Genomic DNA, 23,313 nt, shown 5'->3' on the forward strand with positions numbered 1-23,313 from the left:
GCACACAGGCGATAGATGAATGGCATTTGGTGCGAGTTCGGGTAAACAACCTGAAGGCAAAATGTTTCTCCAGCCATGTTTTACGCTGTTCTGTTTATTTGTAAAACAATATTCTTGTATAAAAGCAAAATACTGCAGATGCTGCAACGTCTGCAAGCATGACCCCAAGCTTCCAGTTGCTTGCCATTTTAATACACCATCCTACTCCCATGCCCACATTTCTGTCCTTGGCCTGCTGCAGTGTTCCTGTGAACCTCAACGCAAGCTCGAGGAACAGCACCTCATCTTCTGATTAGGCACTCTACAGCCTTCTGGACTCAACACTGAGTTCAACCATTTCAGAGCATGACTGCTTTTTTCAATTTTATTCAATTTGATTTTATATTTTTATCACGTGCCTATTGGACAGAGCTGTTCTTTATTCTGCCATTAACACTTTCTCTGGACTAATGCTTTGTCTTTTCATACAACTATTAGCACTTCCTTTGCCTTTGTTCCATGACATCTTTGCATTTAATCTCTCCTGCCCACTGCCCTATCACACACCTTCCCTTTTGTTCTTCTTCCCCCCCGCCCCCTCCCCTTTTCACTTGCTCAAAGCTTATTATGTTTCTAACCTTTGCCAGTTCTGATGAAAGGTCACAGACCTGAAACGTTAACTCTGTTTCTCTGACCACAGATGCTGCCAGACCTGCTGAGTATTTCTAGCACTTCCCTGTTTTTATATTCTTCTTCTACCTGCCCTGTCCAAAGTTGCTGACATTGCAAACCATCAGATTCAACTGACTCAACCTGAGCTAGGAGTTATGTAAAGGTACTATTCCAATAGTAGAGCAGCCAGTTATCTCTCAGGAGTTAACATTTAATAGTGTAAAAAGGTACAGCTCTCTCATTCTGATGGAGTGGTTGATCTAGAGTACTACGGATCTATGAATAGGCCATTGGGATAAGGGAGTTATTGAAGCACAAGGATCTGGTCTCATGCATTCGCTGTCTATAGCACTCCATATGGAGCAAAGTATACCTCCACCTCATTCAATTAAAATGCAGACAAGTCTCAGAACACTGACATTCGTGATTACAACCTGAATTGATTAATAAGGTTAAAAACTTCAGATGCTCTTGTGTTCACCAGCGCTTCACAATTAGCTGTTTGGATGGTTTCCATGGTAATCTTTTGTTACAATAATACAGACTTCACCATTTGCAACAACTACAACAACCATTACTCTGTGTGTTGCTGATCAAGTTATTGCGTGTTTTAGTTGTAGTAATAGTGTAGCTAGGGCGTTGTAGATAAAGTCTAGGAATCTATAGTAAGTCAACTAATAACTCTTTATTATACATACATATTATTATTTACAAACTCCTTAAGCTTCCTTAGCAAGCATCCTTCGTGCTGCTGCCTCTTATTCCCGAAGTCTATTACCATGTGACTATTACATCATCACCCTTACAGTGGATGGGGTTGCTCTCACTGTTTCCAACATTAACCCTTACATGTCCTTTTACTATATCTACCACCCCCACCCCCCGCCCCACCAAGTCTTTATCCAACATTTTCTTTAAATATATATACAATCTTGACGTATCTACTACCTTTTCTCTTCCCCCCACCCCCCAATCTCTGACTTCACAGATCTAGTCTGTTCAGAGGTTTCACAATTCTCTCTAATCTGGTTGTAGTCTGACTGGGATGATCAGTAGTCTTCCTTGTAAGTCTGGATCATTGACTTGGTTGATCTTTACTAAAGATTGTAGTATTCTGTTTTCTTTGGGTTTGTTCATCTTCATCGGCGTTCTCCAAATTAATTATTAACTGTTGCTTCTGGGGAATAGGGATAATGTTTCTCCTATTTCAACGTAGGCTTCCTTCAGTTGTGTGAACCACATACGATCTCTGGTAGTTTTCATCTCTGTGGATTACAGTGCCTTGCCTTTCTAGGTCACATGTCCATACTCTCTGGCCTTCATTCGGTTTTGGTAAGTCTCTGGAACCAAATCTTTTATTGTAATTTCGGGTTTGTTGCCTTCTATTCTTTCCCAGTCTCCTACTCTCTCATGGTCCTGAACATTCAATCCTGGATGCAATTTCTTCGGCAGCACAGGAAGCTGTGCTCTTATCTCCCTGCCCATCAGTAACTCTGCAGGTGATAGATAGTCCACACATCAATGGTGTAAATCGATAAATCAGAAGATGGAAGATCTTCATTCTTCTTCAGAAATAACTTTATGGTTCTTACACCTCTTTCTGCTTCATCATTCGACTGTGGGTATCGTGGCGAACTTGTGAGATGTTGAAATCCCATTCTTGTCGCAAACTGTATGAAACATTCATTTGCAAACTGTAGTCTGTTATCTGACAATATTTTGTCAGGGTTACCGTGTGTCACAAAGACATCTTGTAGGACTCTGATAACTGCTTCAGTTGTAGTTGAATTTAACCTCCTCACTTCTATCCACCTTGAGAAGTAATCAATGATAATTATGTAGGATTTTTTATTGAACATGAATAAATCCATATCTAGACGTTGCCAAGGTCTGGTTGAAAATTGAGTAGTTAACAGAGGTTCACCTTTTCCGGCCTTTGTATTACACAGATCTGAAAGTTCTGGATCAGATTTTCGATGACTTTGGATTTTCCTGGCTACCACACTGATGATTGTGCTCTTGCTCTGCACTTCATTATTCTCATATGGTCTTGATGTAGACGTTCTAAAATATCCGATCTCAGTGAACTATGAATGACTAGTCTGTCGCTGTAAACTAGCAAATCATCAATAATTGTGAAGTATTTCCTTTACTCATAGAAGGTTTTCATGGTTTTCCCACAGTACATTCTTATGGCCACCCTTGTGTGCAATACTACCTTACGCGAATACATTCTTCACCACTTCTTTGAGCTTGACAAATTACTTGCAATATCTGTATGCTTGCTGGCCAATTTTGTGCAGTATACTGAGACTATGACTCTACTTCCTGCACAAAATTCACATCTTGTTGGTCTGCTGTCGTACTTGATAGCATATCAACAGATGTTTGCATTTCTCCCTGGACATACACTGTCTCATCAATGTTAAATTAAATCTTTGGATTCTTGGAGGCATTTTTGCGATCTCCTTTTCATCCAAGAATACTAAAGGTTTATGGTCTGTCTTGACGACAACTCCCAATCCAACAACATAATCAGAAAATTTCTCATATGCCCATGTGATGACAAGTGCTTCTTTTTCAATTACCGCATACTTTGTCTCGGTCGGACAAAGCTCTAGATGCGTTGTATATTTGCCTAGGAGAACTATCAGGTTGCTCCTGAAAAAGAACTGCCCCTAACCCAGTTGAGGATCTGCCGCTTTCATCGTAGGTAGTGTAAGGTTACAGTGTGCCAAGACGTCCGGTGATATGAGCATATCTTTAATCTTCTGGAATGTTTGTTCTTGGTGTGAGCTCCAATACCACACTTGATCTTTTTTGAAAAGTTGTCTTCGCAGTTCTATTATCTGCGCTAAGTGAGGTAGAAATTTGGCTAACTGATTCACCAATCTTGAGGTCTCATCTAAGGGTAGCTGCCAAAACCCACGGTTGGCGTCTAGTTTGGTAAAGATGGTGCTCTGAGACAATTTCATCAAGCTGTCATCCACCAAGGAATTGGATGAATCTCATGCGCTACTGCTTTGTTCAGCTGTGTTAAATCCACACAAATACTTAGAGTTCCATTTTGTTTTGGGACAGGAACCATGGCCGAACACCACTCCATTGGTTGCATAACCTGTCAGGAAGAAGACACACACAGCTAAGAAGGTGCCTGACACCGGGAAACCATGCCAGCACTGTGGAGCCAGGAAGACCCACTGGCGGGAGCAGTGTCCTGCTAGTAAAGCTGAATACTTCAATTGTAAAAAGACTGAACATTATGGGAAAATGTGCCAGAGCAAGAACTCTTTGCGCAAAGTTATTAAGCAGAGTGGTGAATGAAGTGCACCAATTTCTACGAGAAAAGGAACCAGGAGATTTTCTAGGAGAAGTGAATGGCCCAAATTAAGGATTTTGGATGGCAAACATCTCTGGTCACCTCTTCCAACTGATCTTGAACTTGATTCAACAATGGGTGTGCTATCTTTCTGGGTATAAAGATACACACTGGCCTGGCATTATCCTTAAGAGTGATTCTATACTCTGTCTTGAGTCTTCCGAGACCTGTGAAAAGTTTCGGGTAGTCTGCTTGGAAGTGACTGTTTACCTGTGGCTGTTTGACTTTGTCAATCTTCTTGATCAGATGCAGGTCTAAGCATGCTTTTCTACTTAGCAAGGAAAATTATTGGTTTTGCAAGACATATAATGCCTCCATAATTTGTTTCCCTCTATATTGGAGAGCTGCTTGAAGCTTAACCTTCACTTTCAGTTGAGTCCTGCCTGGACCATGCAACTGCATGTCTGCCGGTTGTAGGTAATGTCTCATCAACCATGGCTCTTGGTCTGACAGAACTGTGACACTAGCACCTGTGTCCAGTTTAAAATTCATTAGGTGTCCGTTTACGCAGATGTCCGCCATCCAAAATCCTTGATTTGGGTCATTCACTTTGCCTAGAAAATCTCCTGCTTCCTTTTCTCGTAGAAGTTGATGCACTTCATCCACCACTCTGCTTAATAAGTTTGTGCGAAGAGTTCTTGCTCTGGCACTTTTTCCCATAATGTCCAGTCTTTTTACAATTGAAGCATTCTGCTTTACTAGCAGGACACTGCTCCCGCCAGTGGGTCTTCCTGGCTCCACAGCGCTGGCATAGTTTCCCGGTGTCGGCCACTTTCTAACCTGTGTTTGTCTTCTTCTTGACAGACTGCCTCTCCGTCTTTGGCCTCACGAACTGTACCGGCATTGGATTCCTTCTTATTCAAGGCTGCTCCTCAGCCTGCAGAACTGCTCTGTTTTGTTTTCATACTTCCGCTTGTCGTACGATCTGAATTGCTTTCTCGAGGTTATGGTCATCTTTGGATGGTAAGAGATCTGACAGAGATTCATCAGCTATGCCAACAACTATTCAGTCCCTTATCGGTTCCGCCTTGAATTCTGCATATTCACATCCCTCTGCCAATCTATATAGATCATTTATAAAGGAATCTACAGATTTGCCTATTCTCTGGTCAAATTTCTCTCTCTCCTGAATTTTACTACTGCATAGCTTAAAACATTTGTCAAAGGCTTGAAGTACATCTTCAAATTTATCAGAAGCCTCATTTATCCCTTTTCTCACAATCATGTTGTCTGCAATTGACCCCATTGAATATAAAAGGGTATTCAGATGTGGTATGGAGTTGGGAAGCGATCCTAAATCGTAGGACCTTTTCCTCCATTAGACGCAATTTTGTACCTGATTGAATCCAATCTGTTTCTTATGCTTTGTTAGGCTTTATAGGGTGTTCCCCTTTCTTTTTAAATTGTACTGGCTTCAATGGAGGTGTTTGCACTCTTTCTGGGGTTTTCCTGTGCTTTCTGACCATTCTCACGCTTTCTCTCCGCGGTCTGGCTGAGTAATGGCTGCCGACTCCACCCGATTCACCTTTCCGTCCCATTGATCTCTCTGTCTGCATTTTTCAACCCATTGCACCGTTAGCCAAGAATGGCCCCTGAAATTCTCTCACCCGATCCTGGATCGTCGCCTGGCGCTGAGAATCCAAACCCGATTGCTGGACCTGGATGCTCTGATGCAGTCTGAAAGCCAGCACAGCTGACTCAACAACTGCCTGCATATTCTTCAGCTGTGGAGCAGCTCTGGGGCTCCTAGCAGTCCTCTGACAAGATCCGCTGTACTTCTGGTGCTACTGCACAAGGTAAGGTGATCTTCAAAACTTGCTAACTGTTTTAACCGGTGCCACCATATTGTGTGTTGTTGTGGTTGTAGTAGTATAGCAAGGATGTTGTAGATAAAGTCTAGGAGTCCATAATAAATCAACTAACAACTCTTTATTATATATACATATTACTATATACACTCACCTTAAGCCTCCCTAGCTAGCATCCTTCGTACTGCTACCTCTTCTTCCCCAAGCCTATTACCATGTGACTATTACATCATCACCCTTACAGTGGGAGGGATTGCTCGCACTGTTTCCAACATTAACCCTTACATGTCCTTATACTACACAAGTTAGCCTGTACCAGACAGTGCTCTGCTCTAGTGGAGGAGACAACATATTCCTCATAAGCCTGTGTAGCACACTGTTAACCTAAAAGCTCTGAGATTTCAGTGAGCACTCTTGATAGCAAGTGTCATTTCCTAGTGTTTCTTTGGAAGTAGCCTTGATTGACTGATTATCTAATGTTGGGTATTAACCAGGGAATCCCAGATAACAATAAAAACTTGCTCACAAAGCATTCCTTCCTGGGAGTATCTAACAAACATAGACGATTAACACAGTCTGCTGTTCCCATTCCTAAAAGTTACTAGAAAAATATCTACACCTTGAGGGCATGTTTGAAAGAAAAGACACCATAGCTGCTGGAAAATCATTTCATTGGAAGAGCCTTGGTTGAATCTGGAATAAGGGAACAGAGGGGCACTAAATAAAGACCTCTACGTTTTGGAACTGCTGCAGAGTAACTCTTCGGCTTTAAAATAAACAGAATGTTGGCAATGCATTTGCATATTTTATGTCATGTACTTGCCATGCTGGTCATAATAAGTTACTGCTTTCCATGGAAGTCTGGCTCGTCAGTTGTCCAATGTCCAGTAACTATCCTTCTGAGAAAGGGAGGGTCTAGCTAGGCAGTCTATTTGGGTGAAAGGTAGTTCCAAAATAGCACCTGACATTGGCAATTCGGAACCTTCTCTGGTTGACTTAGTAATACAACATCTGAGCTGTGATAGATCTGTAGTACTCCAGGTCACTGTTAATAACTGATCTGGGAGTCAGGCTTATTAACGTGATATGGAAAAGTACAGTTATCATTCAGAGCTGAATTCTTTCCATTTAACTGTAGGTTCTCCTGTTAGCCACTGTCTTAAAATTACAGTAGTCTGAACTGGAAGCTTTTCAATGCTGCGAGTTGGCGTACTTTGCAGCTTTAGCTGGTTAACTGGTTGAATAACCAATGGATCAGATCAAAGCTCTGCAATCCTGCAACATCCAGTCCAGAATGGCAATGGATAATATCCCCATCTTCAATGTTGGGGAAGCCCAGCATGTCTGTGCAAAGGCATTTGCAACCATCTTCCACCAGATTAGATGATCCATTTCGGCTTTCTCCCGAGGTCCCCAGTATCACAGATGCCAGTCTTCAACCAATTCAATTCACTTCACATGATATCAAGAAATGGCTGAAGGCACTAGATACTGCCAAGGCTACGGGCCCTAACAACAACCCGGCAACAGTACTGAAGACATGTACTCTAGAATCTGCCGTGCCCTTAGCCAAGCTGTTCCAGTACAGCTACAGCACTGGCAACTACCCAACAATACGGGAAATTGCCCAGGTATATCCTGTGCACTAAAAGGACAAATCCAATCCAACCTCAGCAGCCTACTCTCAATCATCAGCAAAGTGATGGAAGGTGTTGTCAACAGTACCATCAAGCAGCACTTACACAACAATAACCTGCTCACTGATGCTCAATTTGGGATTCTGCCAGGGCCACTTAGCTCCTGCCTCATTACAGCCTTGGTCCGAACATGCACAAAAGAGCTGAATTCAAGAGGTGAGGTAAGAGTGATTGGCCTTCACATCAAGGCAGCATTTGACCGAGCATGGCATCAAGAAACCATCAAAAGTGGAGTCAATGGGAAAACTCTCCACTGGTTGGAGTCATACCAAGCACAAAGGAAGATGGTTGTGGTTGTTGCAGGCCAATCATCTCAGCTCCAGGACATCACTGCAGGAGTTCGTCAGGGCAGTGTCCTAGACCCAACCATCTATAGCTGTTTTATCAATGACCTTCCCTCCATCATAAGGTCAGAAGTGGGGATATTCACTGATGATTGTACAATGTCCGGTACCATTCGTGACTCCTCAGATACTGAAGCAGTCCATGTCCATATGCAGCAAGACTTGGACAATATTCAGGCTTGGTCTTATCAGTTGCAAGTAACATTTATGCCACACAAGTGACCATCTCCAACAAGAGAGAATCTAACCATCTTTCCTTGCCATTCAATGACCTTACTGTTGAAGGTTGAAGGTTATAAGATCCTGAACAGTCTTGACAAGCTGAATTCCCCACCATTAACATCCTGGGGGTTACCATTGACCAGAAACTTAACTGGACCAGCTATATAAATACTGTTGCTATAAGAGCAGGTCAGAGGCTGGGAATTTTGCAGCGGGTAACTCACCTCCTGACTCCCCAAAGCCTGTCCACCACCTACAAGGCACAAGTCAGGAGTGTGATGGAATACTCTCCAATTGCCTGGATAAGTGCAGCTCCAACCACACTCAAGCAGCTTGACACATCCAGGACAATGCAGCCCACCTGATTGGCACCCCATCCACCACTTTAAACATTCACTCCGTCCACCACCGGCAGTGCGTACCATCTACAAGATGCACAGCAGCAACTCACCAAGCTTCACACAAACATATGAATTAGGAGCAGAAGTAGGCCATTCGGCCCCTCAAGGCTGCTCTGCCATTAAAATATCATAGCTGATCTGTTTGTGTTTTGAATTCCACACTCCCATCTACCCCCAATAACCCTTGATTCCCTTGCCTAACAAGAATCTATCTAACTCTGCCTTTAAAATATTCAATGACCCCACCTACACTACCTTCTGAGGCAGAGTTCTAAAGTTGCACAACCCTCAGAGAAAAAAAAATTCTCCTCAGCTCTGTCCTAAAAGGGCGATTCTTAATTTTAAGACAGTGCCCCTAGTTCTGGACTCACCCACAAGAGGAAACATCCTCTCCACATCCACCTTGTCAAGACTGTTCAGGATCTTATATACTTCAATCAAGTCTCCCCTCACTCTTCTAAATTCCAGTGAAAACAAGCCCAGTCTGTCCAACCTTTCCTCATAAGATAACCTGCTCATTCCAGGTATCAATCTAGTAAACACCTCTGAACCACCTCCGACGCATTCACATCCTTCCTTAAATAAGGAGACCAAAACTGCACACAGTATTCGAGATATGGTCTCACTAATGCCCTGTATAACTGAAGCATAACATCCATACTTTTTATTTTCAATTCCTCTCATAATAAAGGATAGCATTCCATTAGTCTTCTTGATTACCTGCTGTACTTTTTGTGACTCATTAACTTTTTGTGACTCATGCACTGGAACACCTAGATCCCTCTGCACTTCGGAATTCTGCAGTTGTTCTCTGTTTAAGTAATACTCTGCTTTTTTATTCTTCCTGCCAAAGTGAACAACTTCACATTTTCCCACATTAGACTCCATCTGCCAGATGTTTGCCCACTCACTCAACCAATCTGCAACCTCATGTCCTCTTCACAACATACTTTCTTACCTATCTTTGTCTCATCTGCAACTTTAGCTACCATGCTATCGCTCCCCTCATCTGAGTCATTGATAGAAGTTGTAAAAATTTGAGGCCCCAGCACAGACCCCTGCAGGACTCCACTCGTCACATCCTGCCAATCAGAAAAGGACCTGTTTTCTACCAGCCAGCCAATCTTCTATCCATGCTAATATGTTACCTCCTACACCATGAGCTCCGACTTTGCACAATAACCTTTTATGTGGCACCTTGTCAAATGCCTTCTGGAAATACAAGCGCAGTACGCCAACGGGCTCCCCTTTATCCACAGCACTTGTCACACCTTCAAAGAACTCCAACAAATTGGTTAAACATGATTTCACTTTCACAAAACCACGCTGACTATTCTCAATTACCTTGAGTTTTTCTGAGTACCCAGCAACGATCTCCTTAATGAATGATTCTAACACCTTCCCCATGACAGGCGTCAAGCTAACTGGCCTATAGTTACCTGTTTTCTGCCTCCCCTGCCCCCATTCTTAAATAGAGGGGTTGTATTTGCTGCTTTCCAGTCTGATGGAACCTTACCAGAATCTAGCAAATTTTGAAAAATTAACACCAACGCATCTACTACCTCATTAGCCACCTCTTTTAAGACCCTAGGATGAAGCCCATCAGGACCCAGGGACTTGTCAGCCTGCAGCTCCATCAGTTTGGTCAATACCGCTTCCCTGGTGATTATAATTTCATCAAGCTCCTCTCTCCTGATTTACTGCTATTGCTGGAATGTTTTTTGTATCCTCTTTAGTGAAGACAGAAGCAAAATATTTGTTCATTGCATCCACCATTTCCTTATTATCCACTATTAGCTCGCCATGCTCACTCTCTAGAGGACAAAACTCTTGCTATCCATTTTTACATTCCTAGCTATCTTCCTCTCATACCCTAATTTCTTTCATCTGATTAACCTTTTTGTCATTCTCTGCCACTCTTTATATTCTGATCAATCATCTGACCTGCCACTCATCTTTGCACAATTATATGCCTTTTCCTTAAGTTTGATGCTTTCTTTAACTTCTTTAGTTAACCATGGCTGGTTTGTCCTCCCCTTAGAATTTTTCTTTATAGTAGGAATATACTTATTCTGAACCATAGAAAAATTATGGCACAGAAGGAGGCCATTCAGCCCATCATGTCGGATGAAAAAACTAGCTGCCCAATCTAATCACACTTTCCACCACCTGGTCCATAGCCTTGCCAGTTACAGCGCTTCAGGTGCATGTCCAGGTACCTTTTAAAAGAATTGAGGGTTTCTGTCTCCACCAACATTCCTGGCAGTGAATTCCAGACACCCACCACCCTCTGGGTGAAAAATTTTCCTCATGTCCCCTCTAATCCTTCTACTAATCATCTTAATTATGTGCCCCCTGATAATTGACCTCGCCGCTAGGGGAAACAGGTCCTTTCTGTCTACTTTATCTCACAGCTGTAACTTTCGAGCTCTGGCAACATTCTTGTAAATCTCCTCTGTACTCTCTCCAGAGCAATTATGTCCTTTCTGTAATGTGGTGACCAGAACTCAATACTCCAACTGTGGCTTAATCAGCATTTTATACAGTCCCATCATTACATCCCTGCTTTTGAATTCTATACCTCGGCTAATAAAGGAAAGCATTCCATATGCCTTCTTCACCACTTTATCTACCTGTCCTGCCATCTTCAGGGACCTGTGGACATGCACTCCAAGATCTCTCATTTTTTCTACCCCTCTCAATATCCTCCCGTTTATTGTGTATTCCCTCGCTTTATTTTCCCTCCCCAAATGCAATACCTCACACTTATCTGGATTGAATTCCATTCGCCACTTTTCCGCCCACTCAACCAAACCATTAATATCTTTATGGAGTCTAGAGCGATCCTTTTCACTATCAACCACATGGCTAATTTTTGTGTCATCGGCAAATTTCGCAATCATGCCTTCCACATTTAAGTCCAAATCATTAATATATACTACAATATCCCCTTAAATGTCTGCCACTGCTTCGCTATTGATCTATCTTCAAGCCTAGTAACCCAGTTCACTTCAGCTAGCTCAGCTTTCATGCCCTAATAGTTGCCCTTATTCTAGTTTAAAATACTAGTCTTAGACCCATGCTTCTCTCTTTCAAACTGGATGTAAAATGCAATCATATTGTGGTCGCTGCTACCTAGAAGTGCCTTTACTCTGAGGTAATTAATTAATCCTGTCACACTACACAAGACCAAGTCTAATATAACATGTTCTCTGGTTGGTTCCAAAACATGCTGCTCTAAGAAACTATCTCGAAAGCATTCTATGAGCTCCTTATCCAGGCTACTATTGCCAACCTGATTTTTCCAGTTTATATGTAGATTAAAATCACCCAAGATTATTGCCGTCCCTTTATCACAAGCACCCAATATTTCTTCTTGTATACTTTGTCCTACATTGTGATTACTGTTCGGGGAGCTTAAAGATCACTCCCACTAGTGACTTCTTTCCCCTACTAGTCCTCATCTCCACCCAAACCGATTCTACATCCTGATCTCCTGAACCAAGGTCAATCTGAGCCTCAGCTCCCTGGATTTAGTCATGTGTGTCTCTATGGTGAGAGCACATACTCCATAATGGACAAACAAAAACTCCACCTACATGAATTTCTCAGCAGTTTGGTTCAGAGACTCATACTTGGTGATGGGTTTCGGCAAATGCGACACCTGACTGACCAAACAAACAGGTCACCTATTCCAACAGAGTGCGCCCCTAAGACATGACTCTAGACAATCATGCACAGAGGTCAACAAACCTGTTTGTGCGGAGAAGTTTCCAAGATAATTACAAGGCGAGCCATTTAATAATCTCGCTGATTCATAGGCAACAATTTGTTTGAAACTGCGTCCTGGTGATTGGCTTAACCATACAGCCCCAGCAAACCCTCCTTTGATGCTCAGTTCCTGGCTACATTCTCTGCAGAATGAATTGGTCTTAAAAAGAGCACTGCCTTCAAGAAAAGGTTTATAGCAAACGTTTTCCCCTGTTTATTTATAAAAACACTAACTATATCAAAGTGTATTGATGTACTACTTTCAAGTGACATCGCCATGACGAAACTGATGCAAAGCTTTTCTAGCACTTCTACATCCTAAACCAGAAGACAGCCTCCTCCAAATACCTTTCCATAAAACCATCCTCTTCTGAAAGCAGCGTATCTGGGAACTGACCAATCCAGAGTTCCACAGAAAATTAGTTCTACTTAGAGAAATATGATCAGATTCTACTTTTTATTGCAGAGCATTCTAATAAGCATCTGATACAGACTGTATTTTTAAATAAAATGTGTTAATAGTCTAGAATGATTCTTGGCACATTTGAGTCAATTAACAAGTTCAACATAGAAACAAAAAGAACTCCGAATTATTCACTTACTTCACTTTCTCACATCTCTCAGCTTTTTACCACATCCTTTAACTTATCATTAATTCCAACAGCATTTGATCAACTCCTAAATGAGGAATGTTGTAAGAGAGAACTAAAAACTTTAAACATTTCACAATTAAAGAAAAGGCAGATCTTATGAACATATGATAATATTGTTAGATTTATTTGACTTGTTTTTGGTGATGACAGACTGTTGCTATCTACAAAGGACAAAAGCAAAACCTAAGTTAGTGCGATCCTGAAACTCATCACTGGCAACACTGGCATCAATTGACACATTTAATGCATACACTTTTGGCAGAGTCTGTGTGTCCACATCAGGATAGGGTCTTTTGGTTCATTTGTGGATCACACACAAAACTTCCTTCAAAAAAAATTTTGCTCTCTTTGTTTCTTTTGAGAGAAGGAGCTCGGTGTTGAGGAGTGGACCACCTCCACTTTTAGCACTAACTGTCAGCAGCAAGCACATCCTGGGTCTGGTATAGAGCATAGGTTAGTTTCTGTGTAAAGGTCCCATCTACTGTGCTCCAACATACTTCTATCTTAAAGGCAGAAGTTATACCAGTTGCATCAGTGGGACATTTTTTATTCTCTAACTCAGCTATCCTTTTGTGTCTTCTCTGAGTGAATCTGCCAGTGCAGGGGCAATGAGTGCCTCAGATGCTGTGGCAGTATTACAGTGTGGGCTCAGGCTGAATACCAGGTTGAGGCTGAACTGATATCCACCGAGAAACACCGCAGTTGCCAAGAAGAAAGAGCTGTCACCCTACCATTCCTTTTTCAGCTTGATGCCAAATCCCTGCTGACTGTGTGCTATGATCAAGGTATCAGTTTCCAGTCTGCAGAGTGAGCTCAGCCTTTATTCCGAGCCACATCACCCTTACTAATGTTTTTTATCTGAATCATTTTCACAAACAACAGAGTTGCATTAGAAATTAGCAACAATCCCTCAGGAGTTTCCATCTGTGCATTGAGTCCCATTATCTAGAATTGTAATCCACGATTGACTGAACCAGAAAGCACAGATTGCTTTTTCCCAGGACTGACATCCCTTCCCCAAGGGAGCACAAAACGCTAATGAAAAGAACATCAGAAAAAAGCAGACTTTCAGCAATAAGCCACTCTTTTCTTGTGATGTTGCTGAAGTTAAATCACTCTTACAAACTAGAATCTTATATATTGCCAAAGACATTGGCCCTGATAGTGACAAGGGTGGGTTGCATAGGCAGGGATGTGCAGTTTTGGATGGGAAACCTGGATCCAGGTTCCCTGCATATGGAATTTTAACTCCTGTGAGCGGGTTGGTTGCCTGTCTCTTTCCCCATCTCTGTTAAACCCGAAGGGACTGGTTGGAGGTGGGTTGGGGTCAGGTTTGAGATTTTTTAAATTTGAACCTCGGACCCAAACCCAATCCATTCATTTCTTTGGGGGGGGGGGGGGGGGCTAAAATTGCCCCCCTTCATTCTAAACAGTTTGCTCAAAGCTAGAAAGGGACTTTTCCCAGAATCCTCAGAAGATAAGATTTTCATTCTACATGGACATCAACAAACTTTTGGAGATTTGGAGATTTTTTGAACAATGCATTTTAGTCTTCTACCTATTTGTTTGGTTGTCATCATTTCTCTGCTGAAAGGCATGGTGAGAATCAATGTTTATGTGTCTGTGGAAATTGATCAAGCTCACTGTTAGCATATATGGGCGATTATAAACCAAGACTGACTCATTCTCTGATTTAGGCTCCATCACCCCTGGGAAAAGACCTAGTCCTCACTCTCTGCCTCCCCCACTACTTTCATTTCACGTTTCCCTCTCGCTGCACCCAGGCAGATCTAGATCAGGAACAACAATCATCAAGATCGACTCAATGGACACTTGGAAGATATCAACTAGAGACAGGTTAATGTGGTTCCCATAGCCAAAATGGCTGACAAAACAGACAAGGGCAATTACAGAACCATTAGTTACTTCCATTCCATGTCAAATAATGGATTGAATTAACAGGAATAAACTTGAGGATTATCCATGCAGTAATAAACATTAGCATATATTCAGAATCTTGCCTAGATTACTTTGAGGAAGTGAGAACTTAAACGGACAGTGAAAGCCCTGTGATGTGGTGCACCTCAATTTCAAAAATGCTCTTGACAGAGTTTCACATGAAAGGCTATTAATTGAACTTAAAGCTGTGGCGATTCAGCGTAAATCTTGAGAATTGATAAGAAACTGGCTGAAGGGTGGAAAACGATAGATACTTGTTGGAGTAGTTATGTCAAGCTGGAGGAACGTATTGAGTGAGGTGTCTCAGGGCTTGGTTCTGGGACCATGACTGTTTCTAATTTACATAAATGATCTGGATTCACAAATTCACTGCAAAGGGGTCAAATTTGCAAATAATACCAAACTAGGAGGTGCAATGGAATTGAAAGAGGTAACTCAGAAATGATACAATGAATTGGACTAATTAATGTAAGTGGGCAGAATAACAGATTAAATTTAAAGCAGATAAACACAAAATGTTACACATAGGAAGGAAAGTCAGGTGACACCAATACTCCTTGAACAATGTCGAAATAGCTAAGGATGAAGATAAAGGTATCTCAATGGACTTGATGCTCAACATGTCCAACCAACATACTGCAGCTAGCAACAAATCCAACAAAGTGTTGAACAACATAGCCAGAGCAATAGAATACAAGTCATGGTAAGTAGCAATCAAAGTTTATGCTATTCTGCTCAGATTATGCTTTGAATACTGCATCCAGTTCTGGTCACCAAGAAACGAGGTGATCTACAAGCACAGGAGGCAGTGCAAAAAAGAGCTATGAGGTTGATCCCTCATGTCAGGGATCTGAGTTATGAGGAAAGACTGGTGAAACTTGGGCTTTTTCAGTCTGGAAAGACAGTGTCAGAGGTGAGCTTTTAGAGTTATACATGATGGAAAAAATACATCCAGAATGTTACATTAAAATAACGGTTTGAGAGTTGGACAAGGGGACAAGGTTCAAACTAGTAAAGGTCAATCTAGGCCTAATATTAGGAAACAATTCCTCATTGTACAACGAGTGATCGATGCGTGGAATGGATTCCAGATAAGATTATTGGAGATCAAATCCTTGAATCATTTAATAATTAGATGTTACAATAGGGGACTTAAGGATCTTTCTGGAGGGATAAAGTAAGATGAGCTGCATGAACTTCCTCATCAGTAAATGCACCTGTTCCCATCACCATTTACTACTTTATTTGAAATACTGGTTGCCATTTGAGATGAAAGCCTTCAAATTACTGATGCCAGTATTAGCAGGTGCCTGCTTAAAACATTGGTGTGACATACCTCTCTCTGCTATTTCTATACAGGTGTTACCCTATTAAATAGGCAAATGTCTTTGCTACAATAATGGGCAAAGGAATGTATCATACATTCACCCGTTAATATCGGCAACAATTATTCCTGGGTCTAAATCTCTTCCATGTACATGACACTGCTGGCGGTTTGTGAACTGGACAAAATAGAACTGAAGGAAATGTCAAAAGAAAGAAAAGAGGATGCACAACTTCAGATTGCTAGCTGCAAACTATAATTATTCTAGGTATACAAATTGTTCCTCTGCAAGGTGATTCGTGAATGTAAACAGGAGTATATTACACCACCATCCAAGGGGTGGGAATGTTATTTGGGGTGATAGAAAATACAGAACAACATTTATATGCAGAATTTCTAATTTAGAAGCAATACGCCCTTTTATCAAAATATAGCTTTGGACTCTTGTGTGGTAGGGGATGTGGGGGTCAGGTCCCAGGGGTGAGCCTGAATCCTGTCCCTCTAAAATACAGCACCTTGTTCCCAACCCACCCTGTTGACACCAGTTAATTAAAAGAAAAAGCGCTGATATGGCCCCCACGTGCTTACTAAGTCAGGACAATGGCGACTGCATCATTCAGAACACTCTCCCCAAACAGCAGCGTGTAGAGTTGTGGATCCACATCGAGCTCATGGAAGATGGCCAGCACCGTCACTGTGTGTGGAAAAACAACAGAGCAAACCTTTACTCAAATGTTCATAGGAGGCTGCGACAGGCAAAATTAACCCCTAGATAACTGCGGCTGTCTGAGGATAACTGAGGCTTCCTGGGGTGGTGACAGTCACTTAATTAGAGGTGCTGCAAGCTTTTGATCAGTACTTTGCTGTTGTTGCTAGGCAACCCTCTAGTAACCTGCAGCAGCATTTGAAAATCACTAATAATAATATACACTCTTACAAACTAAAATACAGTAAAACACTTCAATAGATATACTCCTGCAGAGAGAGAGAACAGGATGCTTGGGCATACTGCAGCTCCTAATCTACCCGGGTGGGTGCAGGAAGAGTGGGGAATCCAATTGTTTTTATGGATTGACTTGGTCTCTATGCTTTTAGCATAAAAATCCAATATTTTTTTTACTGTATTTGTAGCAGAGACATTCAACCTTCTGAAGCTGGGGGCTAGATATTTGTGTCAAGATCAATGAACAATTTCTGCACAATCAGGTGAGCCAAAGAACTGGCAGCTTGTCATCTCCCTTCTGGTTCTTTTGCCAATTAGCATAAATCAGAGTCCTCTGGTTATCAAACCTCCTGCCAGTGGAAACAGTTTCATCTTATTTACTCCAGCAAATACCTCAATTTTGAGCTCCTCTATTAAATCTTTTCTTAACCTTCTCTGTTACAAAGGGAGCAATCCCAGTTTCTCCAGTCACTCATCCCAGGTACCATTCTGGTAAATCTCCACTAAAGGCCTGCTCAGGTCAGGAAAAAATAACCCGACCCGAACCCAATAAAACCACATCGGACCCGAGCCTGACCCGGACCAAGTCCCTCCATTTTTTCCCGCGCCCGATCCGACCACTGGAATGTTCACGTTACCTACCTTCCAATTCTGAATCCGTTTCTTTTTAAACAACCTTTCAAGTCCAATTAATACTGTGTGAGTCCGACCCAGACCCGGCCCGACCCAAGCCGAGTCCGAAAGCCGGACCCAGCAGAGTGACCCAACCCAAACCCGAACCCGACACATGTTGTCGGGTCCCGTCGGGTTCGGGTCTGGTAGCAGGCCTTTACTCTCCACTGCTAAACTCTAGTGCTGACAAGACTGGCCCAGTACACGGCCGGTGGGGCCGCTGCTCCTCAAGAGCTATGTGTGCCAGTGCATAAATGAGTTGACCTCACACAATATTGCAAAGTCAAGCTCATTCCAGTACTTAAATGTTACTCTCGGCGATATGTTGGTGGCTTGCTGCAAGAGTTCATGGGGTTGGAATCCACTGTGTCAGCAACACAAACAACTGCTGGTGCCAACATGGCCATTGGACCTTTGGTAGGGAGGGAAGGGGAGAAAAGGAAGATGGCTGCATCACTCCTCCCACCCACCTCCAATAAAATCACTCCTTTTGAAGCTACAGAGAAGCTTGGTGGCCGAAGTATTGCAAAGTGTTATTAATTTGCTTAAAATGATAATGAATCCAGTGGCCGTCCCTTGCACTTTTTAGGTGCACCAGCTACATTATTGGGGAGCAGACCCTTTTGCAATCCACTTGGGGCTTTGACAAACCTTGCACACAGCGAAGCTCCTCGAGCACAAAGCACTTTGCACCCACGCTGGACCTGTATCCAGCACTTCTCCATGCAATAAGGCCTCCGCGTTCAATAAGAAGGGTCCAGGAATCTGTTGGAGGGTTTTGACAGGAAAAAAAACCTGCCTGTGTTAACTCCCACCATGATCATTGCATGATCTCGTTTGAGTGGGCTATTCAAAAATGTCTCAAACGTTAAGAGTCATGATGGTGCAGGAGGCGGCCATTCGCTCCATCGAGTCCATGCCGGCTCTCTGCAGAGCAATCCAGTCAGTCCCATTCCCCCGCTCTATCCTTGTAGCCCTGCAAGTTCATTTCCCTCAAGTGTCCATCCAATTTCCTCTTGAAATGTTAACCAGGTAAAAACAAAATTTAAAACAGGTCTCAGATGTGAAGCATTTTTAGTTTCTGATGTTCACCAACAGTAAAACAAACATCAGACCTCAAACCTTAATCCATCACAATCTCCTCTCCACTATCCAGTTCTGCATTTCTGTATTGGATTTAACAGGAGTTCCCAATCCTACCTCCTACCTGCATCAAGAACATTAATTCCCATTTCTACCACCTGGAGAGCTGTATCGGGGCCTTACCTGTTTTACGGCTATTACAGATGTATGGCTCTTAGAGCTGCACATGTACTAATGCGCACCACATGTTTGTTCTAGGGTGTACAGTTCCTTTTTATTAAAAAAAAGGAGCCAGGCCAACTACAGTAAAGGCTGAATTGGGAGGACTGGAGATAAATTGGAAAGAGTTGGGATGGCAGCAGCCATGTTTTTCTGACATTGAGGTTTAAACCCCAGTTATTGAGGTTAAGACTTCCTCTTTTTAATTTACATCTCTCAATCTTCTCCTTCTCCCCATCTCCACACCTTGGAATCCAGAAAAAACACCAGTAAGAATCAGCGAGTTATACACAGACTGAGTTTCATGAGGCTGCTGAGTATTTCCAGCATTTCTTGCTTTTATTTGAGTTTCATGAGAATGCATTGAAGGAATCAAGCACAACAACAACTTGCATTTATATAGCACCTTTAACATCGTAAAAACATCCTAAGGTGCTTCACAGGAGCATTATCAAACAAAATTTGATACTGTATTATTGGAACAGATGACAAAATCTTGATCAAAGAGGTAGGTTTTAAGGAGTGACTTAAAGGAGAAAAAAAGAGAGGTGGAAAGGCAGAAAGCATTAGGGAGGGAATTCTTCGGCTTAAGGCTGAGGCAGCTGAAGGCACAACCACCGATAACAGAGTGATGAAAATTAAGAATTGGAATATTTATATACTAGAGATGAGTTCCAACAATCACAAGTGACAGTGGTATGTATGGCCAGGACTTTATCTTGGCGACCGGGGTCTCGACCCCTGTCTAAAGCGCCAGCGAGAGCATCACGCTGCCTCCTCTGGCGAAGGCCCACCGAATTAAGTGCCAATTAGGCACTTAAGTACACAGCAGTGGGCCTTCCCTGGGATTAAAGACCCTGGCAATGGAAGTCCCGCCTGCTGAGAGCTGCCAGCCAATGAAAGGCCGGCAGCTCTTTCACTGAGCAGCGCTTCAGCGAAGGTGGTGGCCACTGCCGGTACTGGAGTCATCGGAGGCGCTGGAACCAAGGCACAAGTAAGTCAGGGCGGGAGGGCTTTCACAGGGTGGGGGTCACGGGGGAGAGGGGTTTAGGAGGGTCCGTATCAAGGGCAGAGGGGTGGCTCTCAGTGCGCCCACCTTTCCAATGTTGGGTCCCTCTTTCAGGCATTAAGTGCCTTTTAACGAGGGATCTCCCTGGAGCCGGCATGCAACCCGTATGGGTTTGCTTGGCGTGCTCCCCGTGCACCAACAGGCCCGACCGCCGCTCGGCTAATACTGGCAGAGGCAGAATGAGCCCCTTAATTGGGTATTAATTGTGCACTTAAGGGCCCCAATTGGTGGTGGGGCAGGAAGGCCATCCATGGGTCTTCCAACCCTGGACCTTTGGGTGGAGGCGGGAATGTGGCGGAGAAGGTGATGGGGTAACCCTTCCCTTCCACCCCCCGCCACTATACCGCCTGATTATATGCTCTCCCCGCTTCCAAAATCACTGTGGGGGAAGAATAGAAAATCCCCCCTCCCATGTTCCATGGCTATCTGCCACACATGGTTTTCTTTGTCACAGAGCTTTTCCTTCATTACTTGCCTGGGTCAGTGGCTGAAATCAGAGCTCCAAAGAATAAACAGTCGGTGAAGTAGAAGTCATGCTTGCCTAACTGGCCAAGACTGATCATCGCCATGACAAAGCCATACATAATGCCGCTGAAAAATACAATAAAGATGTTATGAGATGATTCACATTCACACAGGATCCAGTAGTTTCAGACATGCAGTTACAGACTTAATTTACCCTCCACCCCGCCATTTATATAGCGCATTTCAAAACCTCAGGACATCCTAAAGAGCTTTACAACCAATGAAGTGCTTTTGAAGTGTAGTCACTGTTGTAATGTAGGAAACATAGCAGCCCATTTACACGCAACAAGGTCCTACAAACAGCAATGGCCAGATAATCTGTCTTTTTAAGTGATGTTGATTGAGGGATAAATATTGGCCAAGACTCATCTGCTCTTCTTTGAAATAGTGCCATGGGATCTTAGATGGCCATCTGAGAGGGCAGACAGGGCCTCAGTTTAACGTCTTGTCCTATGGAAACTCTTGACAGTGAAGCAGACCCTCAGTACTGGACTGGAACGTCAACCTAAATTTCTGAGCTCAAGTCACTGGAGTGGGACTTCAACCCACAACTGTCTGACTCAGAGGCGGCAGTGCTAGGAAGTGAGCCACAGCCGACACAGTAAACAAATGGAGTCTTATAAATTATACACTTTAAAAATGAAGAGTTACGTATTCCCCCAGTGGGAACATTTAATGTCGGACTGTCGCACTCTGAAATGCTTTGTTTACTTTATTACTTTTCTAAATACAAGGACTTTTGCTATTTGTGCAAACACATTGTATGGTACTGAGCAATACAAAGCAGAAAGGCCCACCTTCAATCCCTGGTCTGTTCTGAGTTAGGTGATCTCAACCAGGGCGACAATGGAGATGCTACAACCAGCTCAGCACTCAGGACCAGGGAGAAGAAAATGAACCAGATTTCCCATTTGTAACTGCTACCCAGTGGTGTACATACACGTGTGCGTGTGAACAAGGGTAAGATTAAGCATGGCGATGATGCCCTCCACCCCAATTGACACTTCTGACACTTGGACATGAAAATGACGTGCATGCTGCAGCAGGAGCCACATCCCAAGAGGAATGATTGATTTCAGAAGTGGAGGGGAGAAAATGCAGGTGCAAAATGGAAAAAACCCTGTAGAGGTTTAAATAAATGCATAGAATGACAGTGTTTTAAATCACAGAGAGACTAACAGATTCCCGTTATTCGCTAGAACAACCTTCAACACTCCCTTAACTGCGTGGCTTTTAATTCCTCATGGTGCTGCCAAATCTCCTCCATAAACTGCTGATGTTGACCCTCATGATCACTGACTTAGTGTCACTCAGTTCAGTCACTTTTATTGCATCTATTGCTCAGGTATCATTGTAAAGTTTTCAAAGTGCAATTTACACTTAGATGCCAATCTCTGGTCTATCTGGCCTTCGCCTTCATTATATACCAACTCCGTCTCACTAAAAATGACTTATTTGGGCGAGTTTGTGAGATCATCCAGGTAAGAGGTATATGTTTGTGTACATACATTTGTATGTTAGGGAATGCAGCATTTCTTCCACGCAGTGATATCAATAAGGGATACCAGTAACGCCATCAATCCTTTGGATGAGATATTAAACCCAGTTCCCATCAGCCTGCAGAATTAAATGAAAAAGATCCCATAGCGTGATTGTATGAAGAGCAGAGCGGCCACACGGCCTCCTGTCAACAAGCCTCCCTCAACCAAGAGCACCAAAACCAAATCATCTGGTCATTCATTCATTTATTGTTTGTGGTGCCTGGCTGTGTGAAAATTGGCTGCTGCATTTGTTTATGTAACAGGGACTACATGTGAAAAGTAATCCCTTAAGAATTTTTAAAAAAAGGTTTGGGTGTCCTGTGATAATAAGGTGCTCAGTAAATGTAAGTTCTCTTAGTATTCCTATGTCAGGTATAGCTGAGGTCAAATGAAGGTTAAAGCTCCCTCTACTGTTCCTGCAACAGATTATTTTATTGCCAACTTCAAAGGAAACTTACTTTTCTCTCCCATCACCCCATATCCTTGTGGCCTCTCTCACTAACGTGATAGATTTGTAGCAAATTGTGGGCAAGTCTGAGAGACAACTGGGCCTATGAGTATTGAGTCAAAACAATCCAACCTCATTTCCCTTGGGACATGTACAGCTGCCAATGACTGTAGATTGTCATCCCATCAGTTGGCCTCATTGTGTCTTAGATTTGAAACAGTGCTAACCCATTCCATCACAGAGTCTCTCTAAATTGCCACTAAAATACTCACTTGAGCAGATTAAATACTGTTACCATGAACAGTTAAATAAATAGAAACTTGCACTGGATTAAATACAAACCATTTAGAAAATCTTTAACTGGTGAACAGAGCTATAAAGTACAAATGCACTGAAAACAACTCCATTAACTGCTTCAATCAAGAAGCTTTGCATGACTGAATAGCAATCTTTGAAATTAATAATTGCTGCCTGCCTAGCATGAAAGTATCAAGCTTGAATTCTGCCTTTGGTTTACTATACACAAACAAATTTATTAAAATCTCATTAGAAACTTTAACTTCAGAAGTACTCATTGTGTGCAGTGTTGCACAATTAGAGATAA

The 23,313-nt window shown here is 42.7% G+C and overlaps 1 protein-coding gene across 3 annotated transcripts in view; it reads right to left on the reverse strand.

Moving 5' to 3' along the window:
• The window catches only part of LOC137375409 (sodium/hydrogen exchanger 9-like), a 490,009-nt gene that overhangs the window by 296,885 nt on the left and 169,811 nt on the right, over window positions 1–23,313 (reverse strand). For all 3 annotated transcript variants that reach the window (XM_068042592.1, XM_068042593.1, XM_068042594.1), the window contains exons 5-6: window positions 20,671–20,786; window positions 16,798–16,903 (exon numbers count right to left, since the gene is read on the reverse strand). In XM_068042592.1, coding sequence (XP_067898693.1) covers window positions 16,798–16,903; window positions 20,671–20,786 — 222 coding nt within the window. The remainder of the gene's footprint in view (window positions 1–16,797; window positions 16,904–20,670; window positions 20,787–23,313) is intronic.

Source organism: Heterodontus francisci, chromosome 11 (assembly GCF_036365525.1).
Source record: "Heterodontus francisci isolate sHetFra1 chromosome 11, sHetFra1.hap1, whole genome shotgun sequence".
Lineage (NCBI taxonomy): Eukaryota > Metazoa > Chordata > Chondrichthyes > Heterodontiformes > Heterodontidae > Heterodontus > Heterodontus francisci.